This window comes from Sinocyclocheilus anshuiensis, unplaced genomic scaffold (genome assembly GCF_001515605.1).
Source record: "Sinocyclocheilus anshuiensis isolate Anshui unplaced genomic scaffold, SAMN03320099.WGS_v1.1 scaffold955, whole genome shotgun sequence".
NCBI classification, from domain to species: domain Eukaryota; kingdom Metazoa; phylum Chordata; class Actinopteri; order Cypriniformes; family Cyprinidae; genus Sinocyclocheilus; species Sinocyclocheilus anshuiensis.
The window spans coordinates 314,934-335,831 of NW_015546094.1; the positions used below are offsets into that span (position 1 = coordinate 314,934).

At 37.6% G+C, this 20,898-nt stretch overlaps 1 protein-coding gene across 4 annotated transcripts in view; it reads left to right on the forward strand.

Annotated features, from left to right (window-relative positions):
- The first annotated feature begins 562 nt into the window (after nucleotides 1-562).
- LOC107700170 (epithelial discoidin domain-containing receptor 1-like) overlaps nucleotides 563-20,898 on the forward strand; it is a 24,634-nt gene continuing 4,298 nt past the window's right edge. The window contains exons 1-16 of one of the 4 annotated variants that reach the window (XM_016501717.1): nucleotides 563-711; nucleotides 4,819-4,921; nucleotides 7,749-7,977; nucleotides 8,081-8,228; nucleotides 8,359-8,461; nucleotides 9,367-9,553; nucleotides 11,490-11,739; nucleotides 13,215-13,328; nucleotides 14,020-14,067; nucleotides 14,881-15,041; nucleotides 15,809-16,010; nucleotides 16,616-16,729; nucleotides 18,269-18,564; nucleotides 19,157-19,284; nucleotides 20,193-20,390; nucleotides 20,473-20,737. In XM_016501717.1, coding sequence (XP_016357203.1) covers nucleotides 615-711; nucleotides 4,819-4,921; nucleotides 7,749-7,977; nucleotides 8,081-8,228; nucleotides 8,359-8,461; nucleotides 9,367-9,553; nucleotides 11,490-11,739; nucleotides 13,215-13,328; nucleotides 14,020-14,067; nucleotides 14,881-15,041; nucleotides 15,809-16,010; nucleotides 16,616-16,729; nucleotides 18,269-18,564; nucleotides 19,157-19,284; nucleotides 20,193-20,390; nucleotides 20,473-20,737 — 2,643 coding nt within the window. In that variant the 5' untranslated portion in view covers nucleotides 563-614. Of the gene's footprint in view, nucleotides 712-4,818; nucleotides 4,922-5,124; nucleotides 5,915-7,748; nucleotides 7,978-8,080; nucleotides 8,229-8,358; nucleotides 8,462-9,366; nucleotides 9,554-11,489; nucleotides 11,740-13,214; nucleotides 13,329-14,019; nucleotides 14,068-14,880; nucleotides 15,042-15,808; nucleotides 16,011-16,615; nucleotides 16,730-18,268; nucleotides 18,565-19,156; nucleotides 19,285-20,192; nucleotides 20,391-20,472; nucleotides 20,738-20,898 lie in introns of those variants that run through there. The other 3 variants (XM_016501719.1, XM_016501718.1, XM_016501720.1) reach the window with 3 other exon arrangements.

The following is a 20,898-nucleotide window of genomic DNA, read 5'->3' on the forward strand; positions in this document are numbered from 1 at the left end:
TGGAAACTTAGTCTTTTATTGGTCACGCTTTATATTAAGGTTCAAATCTCGCTATTAACAAACCAATATCTACGACTTTTGCCTCAAAACTCCTAATTTGCTGCTTATTAATAGTTAGAAAGGTAGTTGTTGTTAGAGGTATAGGTATTGGGTAGAATTTGGGATGTAGAACATGGTCATGCAGCATATGTGCTTTATAAGTACTAATCAGAAGTCAATAGGTTAATAATAGGCATGCTAATAAGCAACTAGTTAACTAGTTAATAGTGAGAATTGGTCCTTATACTAAAGTGTTATCGTTTTTTTTAATAATTATAATTTTATATATTTTTTTAATAACTATATGTAGTGAACTTTAACAGTAAAGCATAAGAGAACTAAGAAAAACAACAGCTCAGAATTACACAAACTTTACAGCCAGGTATACCTACTAATAAATAAATAGGCTCAACAAAAAAGAAAAGGGTAAGGGTATTGGAACGTATAGATTCAATTTATTGTTAAAATACACTTAAGTAAATGTAATTGACTCATTCTCTCTCTCTATCTCTTCCTCAGGTATGTCTGTAGAAGATAGTTCAACTCTGGACAGGTAACCAGGTGTCACTGTTGCTATGGCAACACAGATGCTGCCATTGTTGCCTGCCCTCCTCACTGTCCTCCTCGTTTCCTGGACGGCAGCCCAGGATGTGGATTGGCATTTTGACTCTGGTAAGAATGTCAGGTGTTCTGATGGTGTTCTGCTCCTGTCATACATCAAAGCTAGTGTGAGAAACACCCTTTCTCAGTTTATTTAACTGTGGTTTTGTGGTCCGACCCTGAGGATGTGTGGGTCCTCCCAAAGTCCTAAAGTCAGATTTCCTTTAATCAGTCTTCTCTCCTGTCTTTAAACTCTTCCAGTCCACTTTTTCTTCCTCTTTTGTGTTTGTTGGGGTTTCTAATGTGTTTTTAATGCCTGTGAAATGTTTCTGTGGTCATTAGAAGTTATTATATTCAGTCCCTGAATGAAGGCTTATGATCCATGCGTATGAGCTGCAGTGTTTTTCTCCATGACCGGTTACTGATAGTTAATCATGTAATAAGCTGGAACGTCTGCATGTATAGCTTGCCAGAGACTGAAAAGGATAGGAGAGAAAGGAGAGATAGTGTGGGGGAATTCACAAAAAAAAAAAAAAAGAATTGAAATGCTATTCTGATAGAGGAGTTTCTAGCACACTAAGTGCATTTATGTGCCGTTTATTTATTTTATACATTCCTATTCAAAAGATTGGGGTTAGTAAGATTTTCAAAAGAAGTCTTTTATGCACACCAAGGGCTTTTTTATTATCAGAAAATACAGTGAAACCAGTGATATTGTGAAATATTTTTACGATCTAAATTAACTCTTTTCTGGTTTAATATGTTTTAAAATGTAATTTATTTCTGAGATGCAAAACTGAATTTTCAGCATCATTACTCCAGTCTTCAGTGTCACAAGATCTTTAGAGAATCGTGGTAATTGGCTGATTTGCTTTTTTACTAGGGCTGTCAGCGTTAACTTAATTAGTTATGACAAAATAACGTGATAAAAAAATATTTTAAAGGGGTCATATGATGCGATTTCAAGTTTTCCTTTCTCTTTGGAGTGTTACAAGCTGTTTGTGCATAGATAAGATCCCTGAAGTTGCAAAGACTAAAGTCTCAAAACCAAAGAGATATTCTTTATCAAAGTTAAGACTCTGCCACGCCCCCCTAAAACCTACAGTTACACAAATATCCTTAAATGTAAAATGTACTTAAAATACGCCTTGATGAACAAAACTCTAATTCTAAGAGGATAATGGAAGTTTCTGCTGTGAGTGTGACTACTAAATATAGGCTATACATGCTTCAAAGTAGCTAACACTACTGTTTACATGTAGTAATATGAAAGATAATAAGCTAAAGAAATGTAATAACTCTTCATTATGTTATGTGCAGGAAAAAAACACGAACTTCTGCGGAGAGTAATGTTCGCGCAGAGCAGACTGCGCTTGTCGGAAGGAGGGACTTTGTAGAAAACGAAGCGTTTGAGAGAGGCGGGGCATAGAGGACCTACAATAATGTACAGTATTTGAAAAATAATGTGTTTTTTGAACATTAAAGCATGTCAACATATTCTGTTACACCAAATACACAAAATAATGATCTTTAAAAAAGCATCATATGACCCCTTTAACGCAGTTAACGCACTGGCCCCGCCCACAGACCTGTACATCATCTTACAAATATGATGCAGGGCAACAACTTCATAAATGCAGTTATGCCATAAAATTCAAGATATTGGTGCAAAAAAATGCCCCTGTATGAGTTTTGTCTCATATTTGTGTATATCAGATATCACACGATATCACACTAGCATCAAGAGCAATATCACAGGAGTGCTGATTTTGTTCCGATCTATCACGCGCTTAAATGTGATTTTAACAGTTCAGTAAATAAGTTAATATTGTTTTATATTTTAAACACAATATTATGTTTTTGCTCAATTTAGCATAGAACATATTATCTTTAAAGCCATAGCAGAATTGTTGTTCTGAGCGACACAGCGGTGTTTAGTTTCTGAATGAATCCGCGTTTTGAACGAATCGTGTGAATCGTGTGAATCAATGATTCAAATGCCCATTCATAGGGCGAATTCCAAACAGAAGTGTGCATCCCTATGCCCTACTCTCTTCGAAGGGCAGAGCCCTTGTTTAATTCTCTCATCATTTACTCACCCTCATGTCGTTTTAAACCTTTCTTTTGTGGAACAAGAAATAAGGTATTTTGAAGACTGTTGGTACAAAGCTGTTTTGGTTACTAATGACTTTTATTGTATGAACAAAAAATAGAGGTTACTGATATGTTTCTCAAATTATCTTCTTTTATGTTCCATAGTTTATGTTAGGCCATTGCAGCCTAAATGTTTATGTGTAATATATTTTATGTTGAATCAATTAAAATATTTATTTCTAAAGCTACACTTTGTAATGTCTACTTGATATACTTTCTCATTTAACACAAAAATAGCTTTAAATAATCTTTTGTGGGTATTTTCACAGTCAAATTTATTTTGCGATTAATTAGATTAATTAATCGAAACCATGTAATTAATGACTGACAGCCCTATTTTTTACATTTCTTATTGTTATCAATGTTTGAAATAGTTATGCTGCTTAATAGTTTTGTGGAAACCATGTTATGTTTTGTTTTCAGGATTATTTGATGAATAGAAAGAATTTAAATTTTTAGAATTTCAAAAGAACAGCATTTGTTAATAACATTATAAATGTCTTTACTGTTACTTTTGGTTTAAATTTAATGACCCCAACTTGAATTCAGTTTTTCTTCCTAACATTTTCCACAAACTCACCCTCTTTCACACCCCGAGGTTTGAAACCCCAGATTTAGTGAAATCGCCCAGTGCGACAGTTGATTTAGTGAGGACGATGTGTTTCCTAAGGAGAGAGAGATGAGCGTGGAGGTGCAAATAGATCAGGAGCAGAAAATGACTGCATTCGTATCACCGAGACCATTCATTGTTGAAACTAGAAGACATCTGCTTATAATCCAGAATGACTGTAAAGTGCAGCTCTCATCTGCTCTGTATTAGCTGGAGATGTGTGAGATAGACAGATTAAGAGTCATGGAGAGAGAAAGAGAGAGTATGGAAGAGAGAAAGCATTTTATTGGCAGCAGAGTGATGATGTAATGAAACAGGCACCTGTCCACAGTGTGCCTCTCTCTCTGTGTGTGTGTGTGTATGTGTGTGTGTGTGTGAGGGTCTCGCTGGCTGCAGGGTTTGTTTTCCAGCCTTCCCATTCTTATCTCATGACTAACTTTACAGCAACTGAGTACGTCCCCCCCAAAACCTCACCCATCACCCCCAGCTTCTGCTCACACTGACAGGCACACCCTCTGGACTGACACACAGGCAGGACTGACATATGAACCGTGCGGATGATTTCAGTGCTGTGTTTGTGCCAGAATTTTTCTCTACTGTCCTCATTTCATCTCTTCATTTTTTCTGCTCACTGCGCTACATCTATAAGACATTGCTGAAGCAATTCCAACAATGCAACGTTGCGTTGGTATTTTTGTGAGAGTTTGACATTGTGCCATGTGTGGGACTTTATTTACCTATATTTTAAGGACAAAAATATCCCAAGAATTCAGACAAGTCTGATAAAACATTGCCCCAGTGATGTCCTTAACGTTTTTTTAATCAATAACTCAATAAATAATCAATAACCAGTAAACAGTAAATCACTGTTATTGTAGTATTATTTATATATTAATATAGTATTTATCAATATTTTGAATTGGCTTTTATTTTCAGATTTTCAGTTTTCATTTTAGTTTTAATAATTTTTAAGTTTTAATTTGGTTGTAATTATTTCAGTTTTGGTTTTAGTATTTTTAGTAATTTAATTTAAACATACTTTAAATTTTCATCTAATATTTTTTTCTCAGCTTTATTTCAGTTCAACAAACAAATTACGGTAACACTTTACTATATGGACCAATTCTCATTATTAACTAGTTGTTTATTAACATGCCTATTATTAACAAATTCACTGTATATTACCTATACCTAACAGCTACCTTACTAACTATTAATAAGCAGCAAATTAGGAGTTTATTAAGGCAAAAGTCATAGTTAATGGTTTGTTAATAGCGAGAATTGGACTTTACAATAAAGTGTTTTAGTTATAGTTCTGTCACAATCCTGATTCTTCATTATGTATGTGTTTCATAAGTTAGTTTTGGAGTGTGTTGTCAGAGCCTGTCTGAAGTGTTTTCTTTTGTAACATGCAGCTAAGTGTCGCTATGCTCTGGGGATGGAGGATGGCACCATACCCGACTCTGATATCACCGCATCCAGCGCCTGGTCCGACTCGACCGAGGCCAAACACGGCAGGTAAGTATGAACACATGCTTTCAGTTCACACATTGCTTTCTAGTTGCGTGCATAATGCAGTATTCTCACTCTGATTTTGTGTTTGTGATTTGTGGTTGGTTGTTTGTGTTCGTGGGCTCTGTGAGGCTCATGAGGGGACGTGATTAGGTTACATGAGATGTCAGTAATGGAGCGTATCCTGATATAGAGCATTAGGTAATGACATTACAGCACTGTCTGTCTGGACTAGACTCACATACTGCTGAATACAGGCCAATACCACACACACGGTAGCAGACGTAACACACACACAACAAACACAAAAGCAGACACAAAACCACACTGACTAATAAACTTTGAGGTTAGCATCACTAACCTTCCCTGAAACAGATAGAAGCATGTGTGTGCGCGAGGGGCTTTTCTGTTTTTTGGCAGCACACAGATCATGTGGTTGTTATTAAGTCCACATTCTGTTTAAGACAGCAGGGGGATTTTGAACGGAGGGGAGAGGAGATTACAGGAAAAATGGAGCAAGGGAGAGGGGCAAATAGCCTTAAACGGAGAAGGGGAATAAAGAAGAAAGAGGGCGGAGGTTAAAAGGAATGATGGGTGCTGAGAGGTGCTGAAGATGGGATTCATGGTGGGGATACAGTGCTTTAGGGGTGTGTGTGATGTTTGTGTGTTAGGGTGGGTTCTCACACATGATCTATCAGAAGAACAGCTGTGTGACAATATGCTGAAGACCAACATATGCAGTGAGAGAAAGACCAAATGAAGAGGAGCTGCAGCTAACAACTATTTTGATAATCTGTTGAACATGTATTCCACATCTGGAACATTGGTGTCCTTCAAACAATGTGCAAAGACTTTTGTATAATGAATGTATAATATTCATTGTGTGCAAAAATGGTATAAAAAGTATATGGTAACAATTCACCATTCATTTTCCCTACAGAGATTTCGAAAAAGTCTTTAAAAAGTTATAAGCTATGAACAAAACCAACCAGCTATGAGGTGAATCACAATATTTCCAAATTTGACTTGAAGCAAAAAAGTATGAAAATATCAAATGTAAAAAGAATGTGTGTTTATTGGTTTTATTGAGGGGGGTGGGGCAATCTTATTGAGGTATCACAAAAGGCATTGATGTAAAGATTTTGATTTTGCATATTTAGTTTACATTGTTTATACACACGCACGCACGCACACACACACACACACACATGTTAGGTTTCTCTGAATTGTGGGGACTTTCCATAGATTTCTATTACTTTTATACTGACCAAACGATATTTTCTATCCCCTAACCCTAAACCTGCCCCTTACAGAAAATCTGTTTGCATTGTTACACTTTCAGATAAACATCATTTACTATTTTTAATAATTTTTCTCCCTCGTGGGGACCACAGTGTCACAATGTCCCCACAATGTCAAGAATTTCAGGCTTTACTATCCATACTATCCTTTACTATATATAAAAGCAAATCCCATCGATTAACAAACAATGTACTTTACAGTAGGTCTGTCTTTAACAGTTTATAAGTTAATGTTAAACATCAGTTCCCCTGTAGAGAAAATGAATAGGAGTTTTACATCAAGAACACAATTGCTGAACTCTGTGTATAAAAACAAGCCAACACCCTTCACAAAGGAAAAGCAGCAACACAGATTAAATTACCAAAGAATAAACAATATTACTGAGAAACAAACGTTGTTAACTGGTTAGAGGTGGAATGTTCTGCAGGAACAAACCTTGCTTGTAGTTTTGTTGCACTTGCAATTTTAAAATTGGATCTGGACCATCACTGATCTTTTTACTTGACTGAACTGTGATGGTATATTCAGGGAAGAACATGTCAAAGTGGACTAAATCTCATTTTGATTTTGAAAGGGTCTGTGAGACTGACCCGTGTGTCTCTTTGACTCTGAGGTCATGGTGAAGATTCAAGGGTGAATCTGAAATGTCTCAGACTGGTCTCAGTTTCTTGATCTCAACTGTGTCACAATGAGGTCTCAGTGAGGTGACAGTACCCTCACCTCGCTGGAATATCTTATTTCAGGCGCATTTCTCTTTTCGTTTGAGTGTTTGTGGTCTCCACTGTCTGTCATCAGTGTCTCGTCACCTATGTGATATCAGTAGCTGAATGCAGAGACATTCAGTGTTGTTCTTCTTCTATGAGTGTGGAACGTTTAGTACTGATGCTGAGCCAGCCGACAGCTCTGGCTGTTACTTGTGTTAGTGAGTGAAGTGTGTTAGGAAGTTTAAAAGAGGAAATGGCCTAAATGTCATACATATGGTTGTGTGTATGTGTTAGAGGCATGCGAGAAAGCGTAACCAGGTAATGGTGTTTATACATAGACCTCACCTCTCACATATCACCTCATTAGCCTGTAGGTTTTTTTTTTTGTACAAGGAAATTCCAAATTGATTTATTTTATTTTAAAAAGTTTTTTTTGTTTGTTTCTTTTGCTTGTTTGTTTGGTTTGGTTTGTTGTGTGTTGTTGTATTTTACTTTGTTTTGAGTTGTAGTGTTTTTGTGTTGTGTTTTTTTGTGTGTGGTGTTTTGTTCTTTGTTTGTTTTGGTTTGTTTTGTGTTGTATTTTGCTTTTTGTATTGTGTTTTTGTTTTGTTTTTGTTTTGCTTGTTTAGGTTTTGTTGTGTTGTATTTTGCTCTTTGTGTTGTTGTGTTTTTGTTTTGTGGTGTTTTGCTTTGTTTTTGTTTTATATGAGATTTGTTTGAGAATTTGTGCATTGTGGTGTTATTTTCAGGATAATTAATTGTACCATTGTAATTGTGTATATATAGTTGAGCATGTACATAATGCTTATGTTTGTGTCCTGTCCTAGGTTGAGTACTGGAGAGGGGGACGGGGCGTGGTGTCCAGCTGGTCCAGTGTTTCCCAGCGGCTCAGAGTACCTGCAGGTGGATCTGCGCAAGCTTCATTTCCTGTCTCTGGTGGGCACACAGGGTCGCCATGCAGATGGGCTCGGGCGGGAGTTTGCACGCAGTTACCGGCTGCGTTACTCTCGTGATGGACGACACTGGATAACGTGGAAGGACCGCAGGGGACAGGAGGTTTGTAACCCCCCCTTTGTAACCCCCCCTTAATAATCAAGTTTTGTTAGCAGAATTTGGATCTTAGATATTTTACAGTTATTCTGTGTTGTTTTTGGCTCAGGTGGTGTCAGGGAACGAGAACACATATGATGTGGTCCTGAAGGACCTGGGTCCGCCCATCATAGCGCGCATGGTGCGCGTCTACCCGCTGGCGGACCGTGTGATGAGCGTGTGTCTAAGAGTTGAACTCTACGGTTGTGTTTGGAAGGGTGAGTCCAACACACGACAAGCAATACATTTTCCTGGTCACACACACACTCAACTCCATTACATTCACACCAGGCATATTTTGCAATGGAATGATGTTTACCTTTGAGTGATGTGCTGCTTCTCTGTTAGACGGACTAAAGGCATACACCGCTCCTGTGGGTCATGTGATGGACCTGTCAGACACTCCTGTCTACCTTAATGACTCCATCTATGATGGCAGTAAAGAGGCAGGGTAATGTACACACACACTCAACTTTGTTTCTTTTCATATTTTTAAGAATGTAATTTCATACTTCCTGCAAGTGTTTCATATCTGCATGAAAATTGTACATGTGTGCTATGAAGTTAGTAACTACAAATCACGTAGAAACCATCAAATATAATTTGTCTCTCAACAAACAAGTAGGTTGAAGTAGGGATGGGGATTATAAGATTCCCTTGGACTAAATAAATAAATGATTAATGAATAAAGAAATAAATGAATACTGTCATAACTGACTAATTGCATTAAAAATAAACAAGTAAATAAATAAAAATATATTTTTTGCAATAACTTTCTCAAATCAAATAGGTCATAAGCTGGATGTGTTTGATTCACTTAATTGACTCATAAGAGTCATTCGTTTGTATGTTTTTGATTTGCCAAAAAGACCTGGCTCAGAGTACATTTTGAATCATACTTGCAAAGTCTTTTAGAACTGTAGAAGAATGCACATTCTAGAACCAATGATGGAACAAAACACTTGATTTTAATATAAAAAAAAAATACCAGAAAAAAACGTTACATTTTGGATCACAACCATAGGTTCATGCTGTGTGTCAGAAACAAGCAGTTGAGAACTTGCTGATGTAAACTTCTCAAATCTCACCTGCTCCTGTCAGGCTTAATTTTCTGTGATGTATGTTAAAGTCCAGAGCCCTTTCTCATGTATGTATGTGTATATGTCAGGTGGGGTTGACGAATATTGTGTAGAAACATTCCCAGATGTGTTTTAATGGAGCAGAACTGTTTGCAATAGCTAAGTTAACGTTTGACACTAGCCAGATGTGGGTATGCATGGGAAATTCCAACATGTATGTGAGTACATGCATGTGTGTGCACATGCCTAATGACTTATGTCTCTCTCTTCTCCGTAGGGTGATGTTCGGAGGATTGGGCCAGTTGTGTGATGGTGTTTTAGGTGGGAATGATTTCATGGAGAGTAAAGAGCTGAGAGTGTGGCCAGGATATGATTACGTCGGCTGGAATCGAGAAACCTTGGGCCAGCCCACTGTTGACATTGAGTTTCACTTCGAGAAAACACGGGTCTTTCACACCATGCAGGTCAGTATGTGTACAAGCAGCCCAAAATATGTTTGGACACTTAAAGGGATAGTTCACCCACAAATAAAAATTGCCCCATTATTTACTCACCCTCAAGCCATCCTAGGTGTATATGCCTTTCTTCTTTGAGATGAATACAGTCGGAGTTACCTCAAAAATGTCCTGGCTCTTCCAAGCTTTATAATGTTATGATTTTGAAGCCCAAAAAAGTGCATCCATCCATCATAAAAAGTACTCCACGCGGCTCTGGGGGTTCATAAAGGCCTTGTGAAGTTGAAGCGTTGTGTTTGTGTAAGAAAAATATCCATATTTAAAACTTTATAAAGCGTAATCTCTAGCTTCCGCTAACTGACGTACGTGCGTTCACGAGAGAGTGACATTAAGGGATAGTTCACCCAAAAACTGAACATTCTGTCATTTACTCATCTTCATCTCTTTCTTCTGCGGAACACAAAATAACAGGTTTTGTTCATACAATGAAAGTCATTGGGGTCCAAAATAACATTGAATTTCATTAACATAAAAAATATATTTTCGAAATATGTTCTTTTGTGTTCTGCAGATGAAAAAAAGCTAAAGTCATACAGGTTTGGAACGACATGAGGGTGAGTAAATGATCTGCTGTTCATCTTCAACTTTCCACTATGCCAGACGGAAAGCACTATCGCAGAATTCATCTCAGTCAGTTAGTAGGGCAGTAATAAAGCTCTGCCTCAGTAAATCTGCCCTCAGGAGTCTGTCATTATCCTTCAACCCTTTAATGAACATTTGATTTGTTTTTGTTCGTCTTTCTGCCTGTGGCTTTGCATTTGTGGCCGTGTGTGATTCTGAGAGGCATCCGAGTGTTTTGTATCCAATTTGTGGCGCCATAATTATTTCTTTAGTTTGTTATTTGCATATATGTGTGTTTGTGTGAGTGCATTGTCATTTTTATGGGTCTTTCTGACCAGGAATGCGAATTTGTTTGTACCACTTCTGGCTTTTTCTGGTCTCGAGAGAGCATTCTCTTCATTCATTTCTCTCTGGCATAACACAATTCACAAACGCCATCATCCTCCCATGTCGCCCTGTTTTTCCTGCAGCTTCCCACTGTTTTGAACACTTCCTCTAATACTTGCTTCCTGCAAGTCTTGCAGCAGATTCCCAAAAGATACTAAGAAATTAAAATTAAAACATTTACCATAACAACAAGTGCTTGTTCACGTGCCTTTGAGGGATGATTTATGTCGCCTCCCTGTGCTCACTCTCCCAGACCCTTGTTTTTAAAGTATTTCCAGCTGTATTCCTGCAGTTTCGGAATACCGCCAGCCTCACCGGCACTTTTCCTCTACAAATCAACCCCCCATTGCTTCAGGAACTCCAGTGCAAAGTTTGTCACACACTGAGAATAAATCATTGTTGGATTTACTTTAAAACGGTTCTCACTCAGAAACTGCTAGAAAATTTCACAAATAATAGATTTTTAAGTAGAAAGACTGAAAATGGTGTTTTCTTGTAGAACATACTCGAACAATCTTTATTTTGTTTACAAAATCATTTTTACAGGGCAGCCCACCAAGGCGTATATGTGTGAGAGAGAGAGAGACTTATGAGGTGTCACCATGATAGCTTTGGCTACGCATTAACCTCCAGCACTGTTGTAGCAGTTTTTTTTATTTTCATCAGTAAGCAGTAAGCTGTATCAAGCTGTATCAGTAAGCGTTTGCACACATGTGCGCAGTTACACGTTGACCTAACAACACCATTAATGTCTAACCTGTCACATTATATATGTTCTTGCCCTCCACCTCTCATTCGCTCCCTGTTTCCTTTCTTTTTCTTCATTTGTGTAGTAATAACTTCTGTTTATTTCTTGTTTCCACTGCTCCTTATTTTTGTTCCCTGCAGTCTTGATGTGTCTGATTGCAGTTTTTGTTTTTAAATGTCTGTGTTTCAGGTGCACAGTAATCACAGACACACTCAGCATGTGCGGGTGTTCAATGAAGTGGTGTGTGAGTTTAAGGCCAGTCTGTTGAGCCCGTGGGCGGAACCTGCGCTCAGTCTTCAAGTGCCGCTGTCTGACCTACACGACCCTTCGTCCCGCACCATCTCACTGCCACTCGGAGGACGACCGGCGCAAATTCTCCGCTGCCGTTTTTCTTTCAGTGACCGCTGGCTCCTCATCAGCGAGATAAGCTTCTACTCGAGTATGAACACCCACACACCTGACCTTTCACAGCAAAGTACTCTGGCTCATTAACATTACAGTTCTGCAGCCACTTTCCAGTATATAGTAGCAATTTATTATGTATCAGACTTATTACATAGCTGTTTGATTTGAGAACAAAGTGAGAAGAAAGAGTGCTTTGCTCAGCTTTGTAGGATTTTTTCATGTTATGCAGTTTGATGGTTGAGCTGGTTGTTTTTATTAGAGAGTTGTGTAAAAACCCTGCTAAATCATCTTAAACCAGCCTGATGTTGTGGTCTAAAATGGTTTAGTTGGTTTCCCAGTGTTGTCAAGCTGGTGTATGCATGCTAGTTTCGCTAGTTGGCAAGCTGGTCTTCCAGCCTTACCAGTTGAAGAGTGCCCCAAATCCAACTGAGGCCAACAAAAACAGCTTAGACTGGTTAAATATGTCTTTTCTTGAAGGAAAGGAATGAATAATATGATCCTTTGCCACAAAGCAAATATTCCCACATCATTCCAAAGAAAATCTTGACTTCTCTCTAGTGATCGACCGATATTGATTTTTTATAACCGATACCAATTATTTGCATGTTTATGTGCCCGATGAGAATAATTCACTGGATAATGTTAATTCACTGAATAATATTCTCTGGAATATTGGAATATAACAAACAAAACATCGTATTTTATTGCATTTCTCAACTGGAATGTTATATCAGAATTATTAATGTTTTTGTCCTTCTAGATTATGAAATGGCTGCTGACAGCGCGGTTTATCTATGCAGTTACACAGAACTATACTCAAACCGCAATCGCTCGCGGAGATAATAAATAATTAATTTCCATAGAGTTGTAGTTATTTAGATGTTTATTAGCGAAATAATGGTTATATAGTAAATGTTAATACAATTTAGGGTGTTTTAAACAAGTGAAGTACCGTTGTTGTTGTCTCGTCTCCCCTCAGACGCGCTGCAATGGCTATCCTGTGCGCAATTCTCAAAACGCCCACAAGATGGCGGCGTTTATCGGTGAATCCGATATTACAAAACCGATATCCGATTATGGTAAAATGCTTAAATATCGGGAAAATATCGGTACATCGATATATCGGTCGATCTCTACTTCTCTCTGAATGTTTTGCGCTCATCCTTATGGACTTCTTTAATGAAATATAGCTAAATTATCCAAATGAAGTAACAAAGTACTGTCAACTAAATAACTCTTCAGAGTGTGTGACTTTGGGTTCTGATTGGTTGGTCAATATCAACCGAAATATGAGCAAATCAATGTGGCTTGCATGGATACTTACAGCTGACAACAGTAATTTGGAGAAAAAGTGAGGTTTTGTGTCGCATTCACTTTGAGACCGGTATTTGATGGGTCTGTAGATAAGGCAAAGAGCCAAAATGATCAATATTCATGCTGTATCCGAGATAAAGCCTGCTTATCTAATTCCTTCTTTTCTCCATTATCTTTTCTCTGTCTTGTCTCCAGTGCCATTTGAGGATCGATCCATCCTTCCTCCTCTGCCTTCCTCCAGCACTCGTCCTCTCAATGCTACTTCTCCTCCAACCCCCAGCCCCGCAAACGGAACCAGCAGCCCCACCGGTGAGTTGGACTCATGACAACCCCTCCACATAGTGTGTATGCAATGCACTGCCCTGCCCTGCCATTGTTGCATTAGTGCTGATTGTTATGGTATTGGAATGGAATCGCAAAGATTTTAATGATTTTGGTTCTGTAATGTTTCTTTTTATGATACTTTTAGTATTTTTGGATGTTGCCCATTCCGATAATTGTTTTAGAATACTTAGTAAAAGTACGATACCGCTTCACATATAAGCACACACGTATTATATATGTATGTGTGTGTGAAGTTGTATTGTTTTTGTAGAATGTATTTTGCTATGTACAAGCCAAAAACAAAACTACTTATTTTAATATATGTAATATATAATATATTGTGTGTAAATATATATGAATAATAATAAAAGCCAACTTATAAAACTACCCTTAATTACAACAATACTCTTTATTTTTTTTAAATCTGAACCAAGGATACTAAATATGTAAAAATCAATAAAAAAAAAATTTCTGATGGAACCATTTCTTGATTTCCAACCCTATTTATGTAGTTTATTTGGAGAATTATTGAGAAAATGCATCCTTACAAACTGAAAAGGCCTAGCTTCATCCCATCCTCACAGACTGCCCTCCCTCATCTTTCAGCACTCCCATGTCATTCACCCCTATCTCTCTAATTCTCCCTCTTCTGACTTGTACACCCTAATTTTTCCAGACCTCCTCATGACCATTACTTCACTGCTGCCCAGCAGCATACCAACAGGTGAGAGAGAGAGAAAGAGAGAAGGACAAGAGGAAGAAAAGAGTACCGTCTTCAATACTTGTTCTTACGTCTTATTTTTATGGCATTTTTACCAGTACAGAGGCCTTTTATGATGCTCCCCTCTAAACTTCTTTACAATTGAAAACCCTGCCCTCATAAAATCCCCTGAGAATGTGGTTGGTTGTTGTGTGTGTGCATGCGTTTCAATCTTGAAGCCTGGAGAGAATGTTTTTTGCATGATTCGGATGTTTTTTTTTCCCCTTGACTTTAACAATGCTCTATTGTTTTGAGTGTTTCATATAGCCAAACTCATAAAGGATCTTTGTGGAATTGCTCCAGCTGTCCTTGCTCTTGTCCCTCTTTGATTTAACTTCAGTTCCCTCAACTTTAGGACTGTGCCCACTCTCACAGCTCATTTACTCCCTTCAAAGCTTATTACAGTCCCCAAAAACAATTGGGGAGTTTTTGGGGACTTACTTATGTTGGACTTACCAACATAAGAACACAGACACACACACACACACACACACACACACACACACACACACACACACACACACAGTGTATAAGAAAGCAAGTCAAATCACACAAAGTGTGTCAGTGACCATGAAGGCATTTACTTATTACTGCCTCACCCAGCATTAAGATAAGAAGGTGGCTTTAATGGACAGATAAGCTTTTGTTTTACTCTCTAAACACTCTGTAGGTCTTTAAATGCCTCATTTATAGTGTTTGTAATCATTTGTAATGTCAGACTAGCATTACACTAACATACACACTTAATCATAAAACTGTTGTGTTTGGTTTTAACAGAGTTTCCTGCTGTCACTCTGAGGGCGGGCTTACCTATGGCCAAAGATGACAGCAGCAACACGGCCATCCTGATTGGCTGCCTGGTTGGAATTATCCTGCTCCTATTGGCTGTCATAGCTGTCATACTTTGGAGGCAGTACTGGAAGAAACTACTTGGCAAGGTGTTTTTCCTTACTGTGTTTTTATACAGTTTAATAGCACTGGGACTTTTCAGTGTTTGTATCATTGTCTTTGTGAGCGAGTCATTAACTCATTTGTTTTACTGATTCGTTCAAAAGCACTGATTCATGTAGAAATAAAATTAGTGATTTGTCTTTATTAGTAAGTCATTGAATCATTCACTGAGGTGATTTATTAAAAAACACTGATTAATTTATCACCAAATCAAGTAAAATCTTTATAAATGAGTCATTAAATTATTCAGTCAACATATTAATTCAAAAACATTAAGGTTCATCCTGATTAATTCAGGAATGCCACTACTGTGTTAGGGATGTGTTTTTTAGGGACGATGCTGATTATTACAGATCAAGTAGACCGATAACCTATATTTTGAACCGATATTATATGTCTGGTGTAAAAATGAAAATGAGTATCAAAATTAAGAATAACAAGGGCTCTGACAACAATGTTGCATTTAAATTATTTTATAGGCAAATCGGTTTTGAAAATGACCAATACCGATAACCATGAAAATGCTTAATATCGGCCAGGCCTGTTTTTAGACTGTTGTGTGAAAACAAAATATTTTTGTAGTTTATCTGTTTGATTCATTTTCTCAGAATAGAAAACTGCATTTTATTTGCATTTATCTGTTATAGCATTTTAGGAGTATACTAGCATACAGATGGCTAACAGGCATGGACGAAATGCCACAAAACTCCAAATTTTATTTCATGGCTCTTTAATTTTGTCTCCCTATATCCAGGCCCAAGGCAGCCTCTCCAGCGACGAGCTGCGGGTTCATCTTTCGGTTCCATCGGACAACGTGGTGATCAATAACACTAACACCCACACATACTCCAGCCGCTACCAGCGCATACACACCTTCCCCGACGACCGGGACCGCGAGGGAGAATACCAGGAGCCCAGCACTGTACTGCGGCCCCGAGAGCAACGTGACAGCACAGGTGACACACACGCACACTCAGCATTCACATACCTCACTCAGTAAGCGCACAGGAACCCGGTTCACCACGGAGAGTGAGCAGCACTGCCAAAATGACATCAGAAAAAGTACTTTAGGACAATCCACAACCCAAACACAAAGAGCCACTGTCCTATCTGACAGAGAGAGGAGGGAGGGAGATTTTATTTCACTCATACCCCACTTGTACTCAAATGTTCCTGTTTTTCCTTTCATAGTTGCTTTCATGATACTTCATTTTTTTAATCATCGTATGATTCTTTTCGTACATTAATTAACATAAACGAATGTCCCATAATGGACTGACCAATGAAAAGATTATTAACAGCCTGCGTCATTATCAGTGATAACACTGCCTGCTGTGTTTGTGCATCTCACATGTAACTGGTTTGCTCTGTCACCCCTTAACGGCCCTGTTGTTTGTGTTTTGTTGTTTTGTTGTTGTGTCGTCTCGTGTTGTGTTGTGTTGTGCTGTGGTTTGGTTGTGGTTGTGCCGTTTTGTGCCGTTTTTTGTCGTGTGGTGACCGCTCACACTGTCGTGCCCTTCGTGGACTCGTGTGTCCGTGGGATTTGTGTGTGTCCTCCTAGCACTGCTGTTAAACAACCCAGCATATCATCTCCTCCTGTCTGACCTGACACATGGCCCCAACAGGCTGACAAACTGCCACAGCCAGCAAGAAAAGCCCCAAAACCTGTCCCAGGGTAAGAGAGAGGGGGTTCATTTTGCCCTAAGAAAGCAGTTAAAGTCCCCGGAAGTCCTAAAGGTAACGGTTAGAGTGATATAATGGCCCCAGAACAGCACAGAGGACATTAAACTTTCATAAAAGGGTGTTTTTAAGTGTTTCTGGGACTTTTATGTCTCTGGGGTTTTTTATTAAAACTAAAATATTTCAAATGGTATCTTTTGTTATTTGAAAGACACATTTAAAATTGTCTTGGAAGCTTGTAGTGGTTTACTCTTGTTCCAGACGTAAACTTTCAATATTGGAATATGAAAATCCACCACAAGAATATGAATCAGCATGTTTAAAACTAAGATGATCTAACAGAATGAAATAAACATGAATTATTCAGTAAAAAAAAATCCTCAACTTTTCAAAAACATTTTTGCAAATAATAACATTTATTAAGATTTAATGTACTTGTTTACCAAGGAGGCAGAGTCAGTGGAATGCTTAAGGTGATGTGTGAAGAAAACAAAATGACAATTTTTGTCTAATTTCTAAAATTGCAATTGTATTAAATTATCTTTTATGATAAAAAAAATTGGGAAAATATTAAGCCTATTTAGATATTGTTGACTTCTATTTTTTTTTTTAAAGGGTTGAATCATTTCCACCACAAAATGGTATTAAACACAATCCATAATTTAACTTCTCTAATGCTCATCGAGGCTACAGTTGTTTGATAAAAAATACAGTAAAAACAGAAATATTATGCAACATTATTACAGTCTAAAATAACTACATTTGAACTGTCATGGCAAAGCTAAAATCATTCTAATATGCTGATTTGGTTCTCAAGCTGCATTTTTATTAACAACACTGAAACAGTTGTGCTGCTTAAAGAGATTGTTCACCCAAAAAATAAATTTGAAATTTACTCACCCTTAGGCCATCCAATATGTCTTTTTTTTTTTATTTATTTTTTTTTTATTCAGTAGAACAGTAAAGAAGATTTATTAGAAAAAAGTTACCTATCTTGGATGGCCTGAGGGTGAGTAAATTAAGAGCAAATTTTCATTTTTGGGTGAACTATCCCTTTAATATACATGTGGCAACCAGATTGTTTGATGAACAGGGTATTCTAAAGAACAGCATTTATTTGACAGATTTTTCCCCCACTTTCGATCAAATGTTTGTGCTTGCTGAACCAGAAGTAATAATTTCTTTCAAAAGAAAATCTTACTGACCCCAAACTTTTAAACAGTAGTATGTCCACCGTTTCATATTGTCAGTGGACAAATTAGTGAGAGCAAAAGTAAGAGTTTGTTTTCTAAGTCTACAGGGCCAAAAAAAAACAAAATGGTAGTTTATCATTTTGTCAGGGATGAGGTACCATATGAGCCCACAGGAGTATGTTAGTGTTTTCACAGTATGCGTGTACATAATATGTCTTCTCCAGTGTATGTGAGTGTTTAAGTGCATATGTGTGGTTCATAATTATTCATTAGTATTATGTCATAAGGCTGAATAGCTCTCTATTCTAAGTTTTTCTTCTGTACCGTTTTTTTTCTCTCAGCATGTGCTATTGATATGGTTGATAAAGGCCTACCAATTCAGGAGGGACCGCCTCCTTACCCCGGAGCTCCACCCCCTTGCCTGTCAGCAGCTCATTATGGAGAAGCTTCCGGAGCCGGGGGAAGCGTTCCTCATTATGCAGAAGCTGACATCATCAGTCTGCAAGGCGTTAGTGGTAACAATACATATGCAGTCCCCGCCCTCTCAGCCACGCCCACTGATTGTCCACCACTGCCCGAGTTGCCACGGGAACGACTTATATTCAAAGAAAAGCTGGGAGAAGGACAATTTGGAGAGGTATAATTTAGTATTACATAAATATTACAAATGACAAATAAAAACACCTTTATTTGCTTTAAGGAAATCTTTATTCCAAAAACCTTAATTTGTGGCCAAAAGCAGTCTGGTTACACTTTACTTGAAGGGGTGTGCATAAGACTGACATGACACCTTCATAATCATGACATGACACATACATAATCATGACATGACACATGTCATGAATATGAAGGTTTTTTATGCAAGTTTATGACAACTGTCATTAAGTGTCATTCGCTCAGTTATGTCATTTTTAATGCAAAGATGACATTGTCACATCACATTGTCTTTGTTATGGGCTATGGTTAGGGGTAGGGGTAGGGTTAGGTTAGGGTTAGGTCAAATAATGTGATATTTGCATTAAAAATGACATAACTGAGCGAATGACACTTAATGACAGTTGTCATAAACATGCATAAAACCTCCTTCATATTCATGACGTGTCATGTCATGATTATGAAGGTGTCATGTCAGTCTTATGCACACCCCTTCAAGTAAAGTATTACCAGCAGTCTTTTTAAATAATATTGTTTCCTGTATAACAAGCTATTTATTGTATGTTTCCTTATAGGTTCATCTGTGTGAGATTGAAAACCCTCAGGACCTGGCAAACCTTGAGTTCCCATTTAATGTCAGGAAAGGGCGCCCTCTGTTGGTGGCTGTGAAGATTTTAAGGCCAGATGCCTCTAAAAATGCCAGGTAACTGAATTATTATCGAAACAATATATTATTATTATAGTTTTATAAATATTATGTCATAAATATTGTGATGTTTTTTAAATGTTACTCCATCTGACCTTAACAATGCAAGTCATGTTTTAACATGACAAAAAAATGTTACTTAACTTTGATTTGGTATGAATGAATGAATGAATGAATGAAAAGAAGAAGAATTTATTAATTTGTATTCATTTCGTTTTTATTTTTTATTTTTATTACTTTTTAAAAATATTTTTAATGCTATTTTGAATGCCTCAATGAACTGCCATTTTAGCAATTAAAAAGTTAATTTGTGTAAATAAAAAAAAAAACCCTGATATATTAGTACACTTTGGGTGTAGAGGGACATACGAGGGTGTATTATCTTTTTGTTGCATATGCTTTGTAAATAATTTTAAGATTTGGTTGGAAAAGTTTGTCACCTGTAAAACAATACCTGTTGTGTATTTTATAAAACTGTAGTAAACTCAAATTCTTCATACACTTCATATCCTAAAGGGATAGTTCACCCAAAAAATTAAATTGTCATCATTTTACCCTCATGTCATTCCAAACCTGTATGAGTTTCTTTCTTATGTTAAACATAAAATAAGATATTTTGAAGAATGCTGAAAATCAAACAGTTGATGGTCCCATTGACTTCTATAGTATTTTTTTCCCTACTGTGGAAGTCAGTGGGGCCAACAACTGTTTGGTTCTTCAGAATTCTTCAAAATATCATCTTTTGTGTTCAACATAAGGAAAAAACTTATACAGGTTTGGAACAACATGAGGGTGAGTAAATGATGACAAAAATGTTCATTTTTGGGTGAACTTTCCCTTTAATGTTCTGTCCTTTCCCCTTCTCTTGTTACTCTCTCATTCTTTTCATGCTCTTCTTTCAACAGGAATGATTTTCTGAAGGAGGTGAAGATTTTATCTCGCCTGAAGGATCCGAACATAATCCGCCTGCTGGGTGTGTGTGTAAGCAGCGACCCATTGTGTATGGTCACAGAGTACATGGAGAGCGGAGACCTCAATCAGTACCTCTCCCATAGAGTGTTGCTGGACAAGACCGGCCCTTCACATAATACACCAACCATCAGGTACACAAACACACAGAGCAGTACAATGACAGTATAAAGTAATGATATTATGTAAAAGGTTAAATGTCTTTCTCTGTCTCAGCTACCCAGCTTTGATCTCCATGGCGAGTCAGATCGCATCAGGAATGAAGTTCTTGTCGTCTCTGAACTTTGTGCACCGAGACCTGGCCACGCGGAACTGCTTGGTGGGTGGAGAGAGGGGTGAGGGGGAGGACCGCGGCGGAGAGCGCCAGATAAAGATAGCTGATTTTGGCATGAGTAGGAACCTCTATGCTGGCGATTACTACAGGATACAGGGACGAGCTGTGCTGCCTATTCGCTGGATGGCATGGGAGTGCATCCTCATGGTGAGAACTATATGTTTGCTCTAATAAATGAAAATACACAGTAATATTAGTGCCAAACTTTTTTTTATTGATTAGCTTGACTCATCTATGTTTCTATGATATATATATATATATATATATATATATATATATATAAACAGATCAGGTGCAAAAGCCTCTAA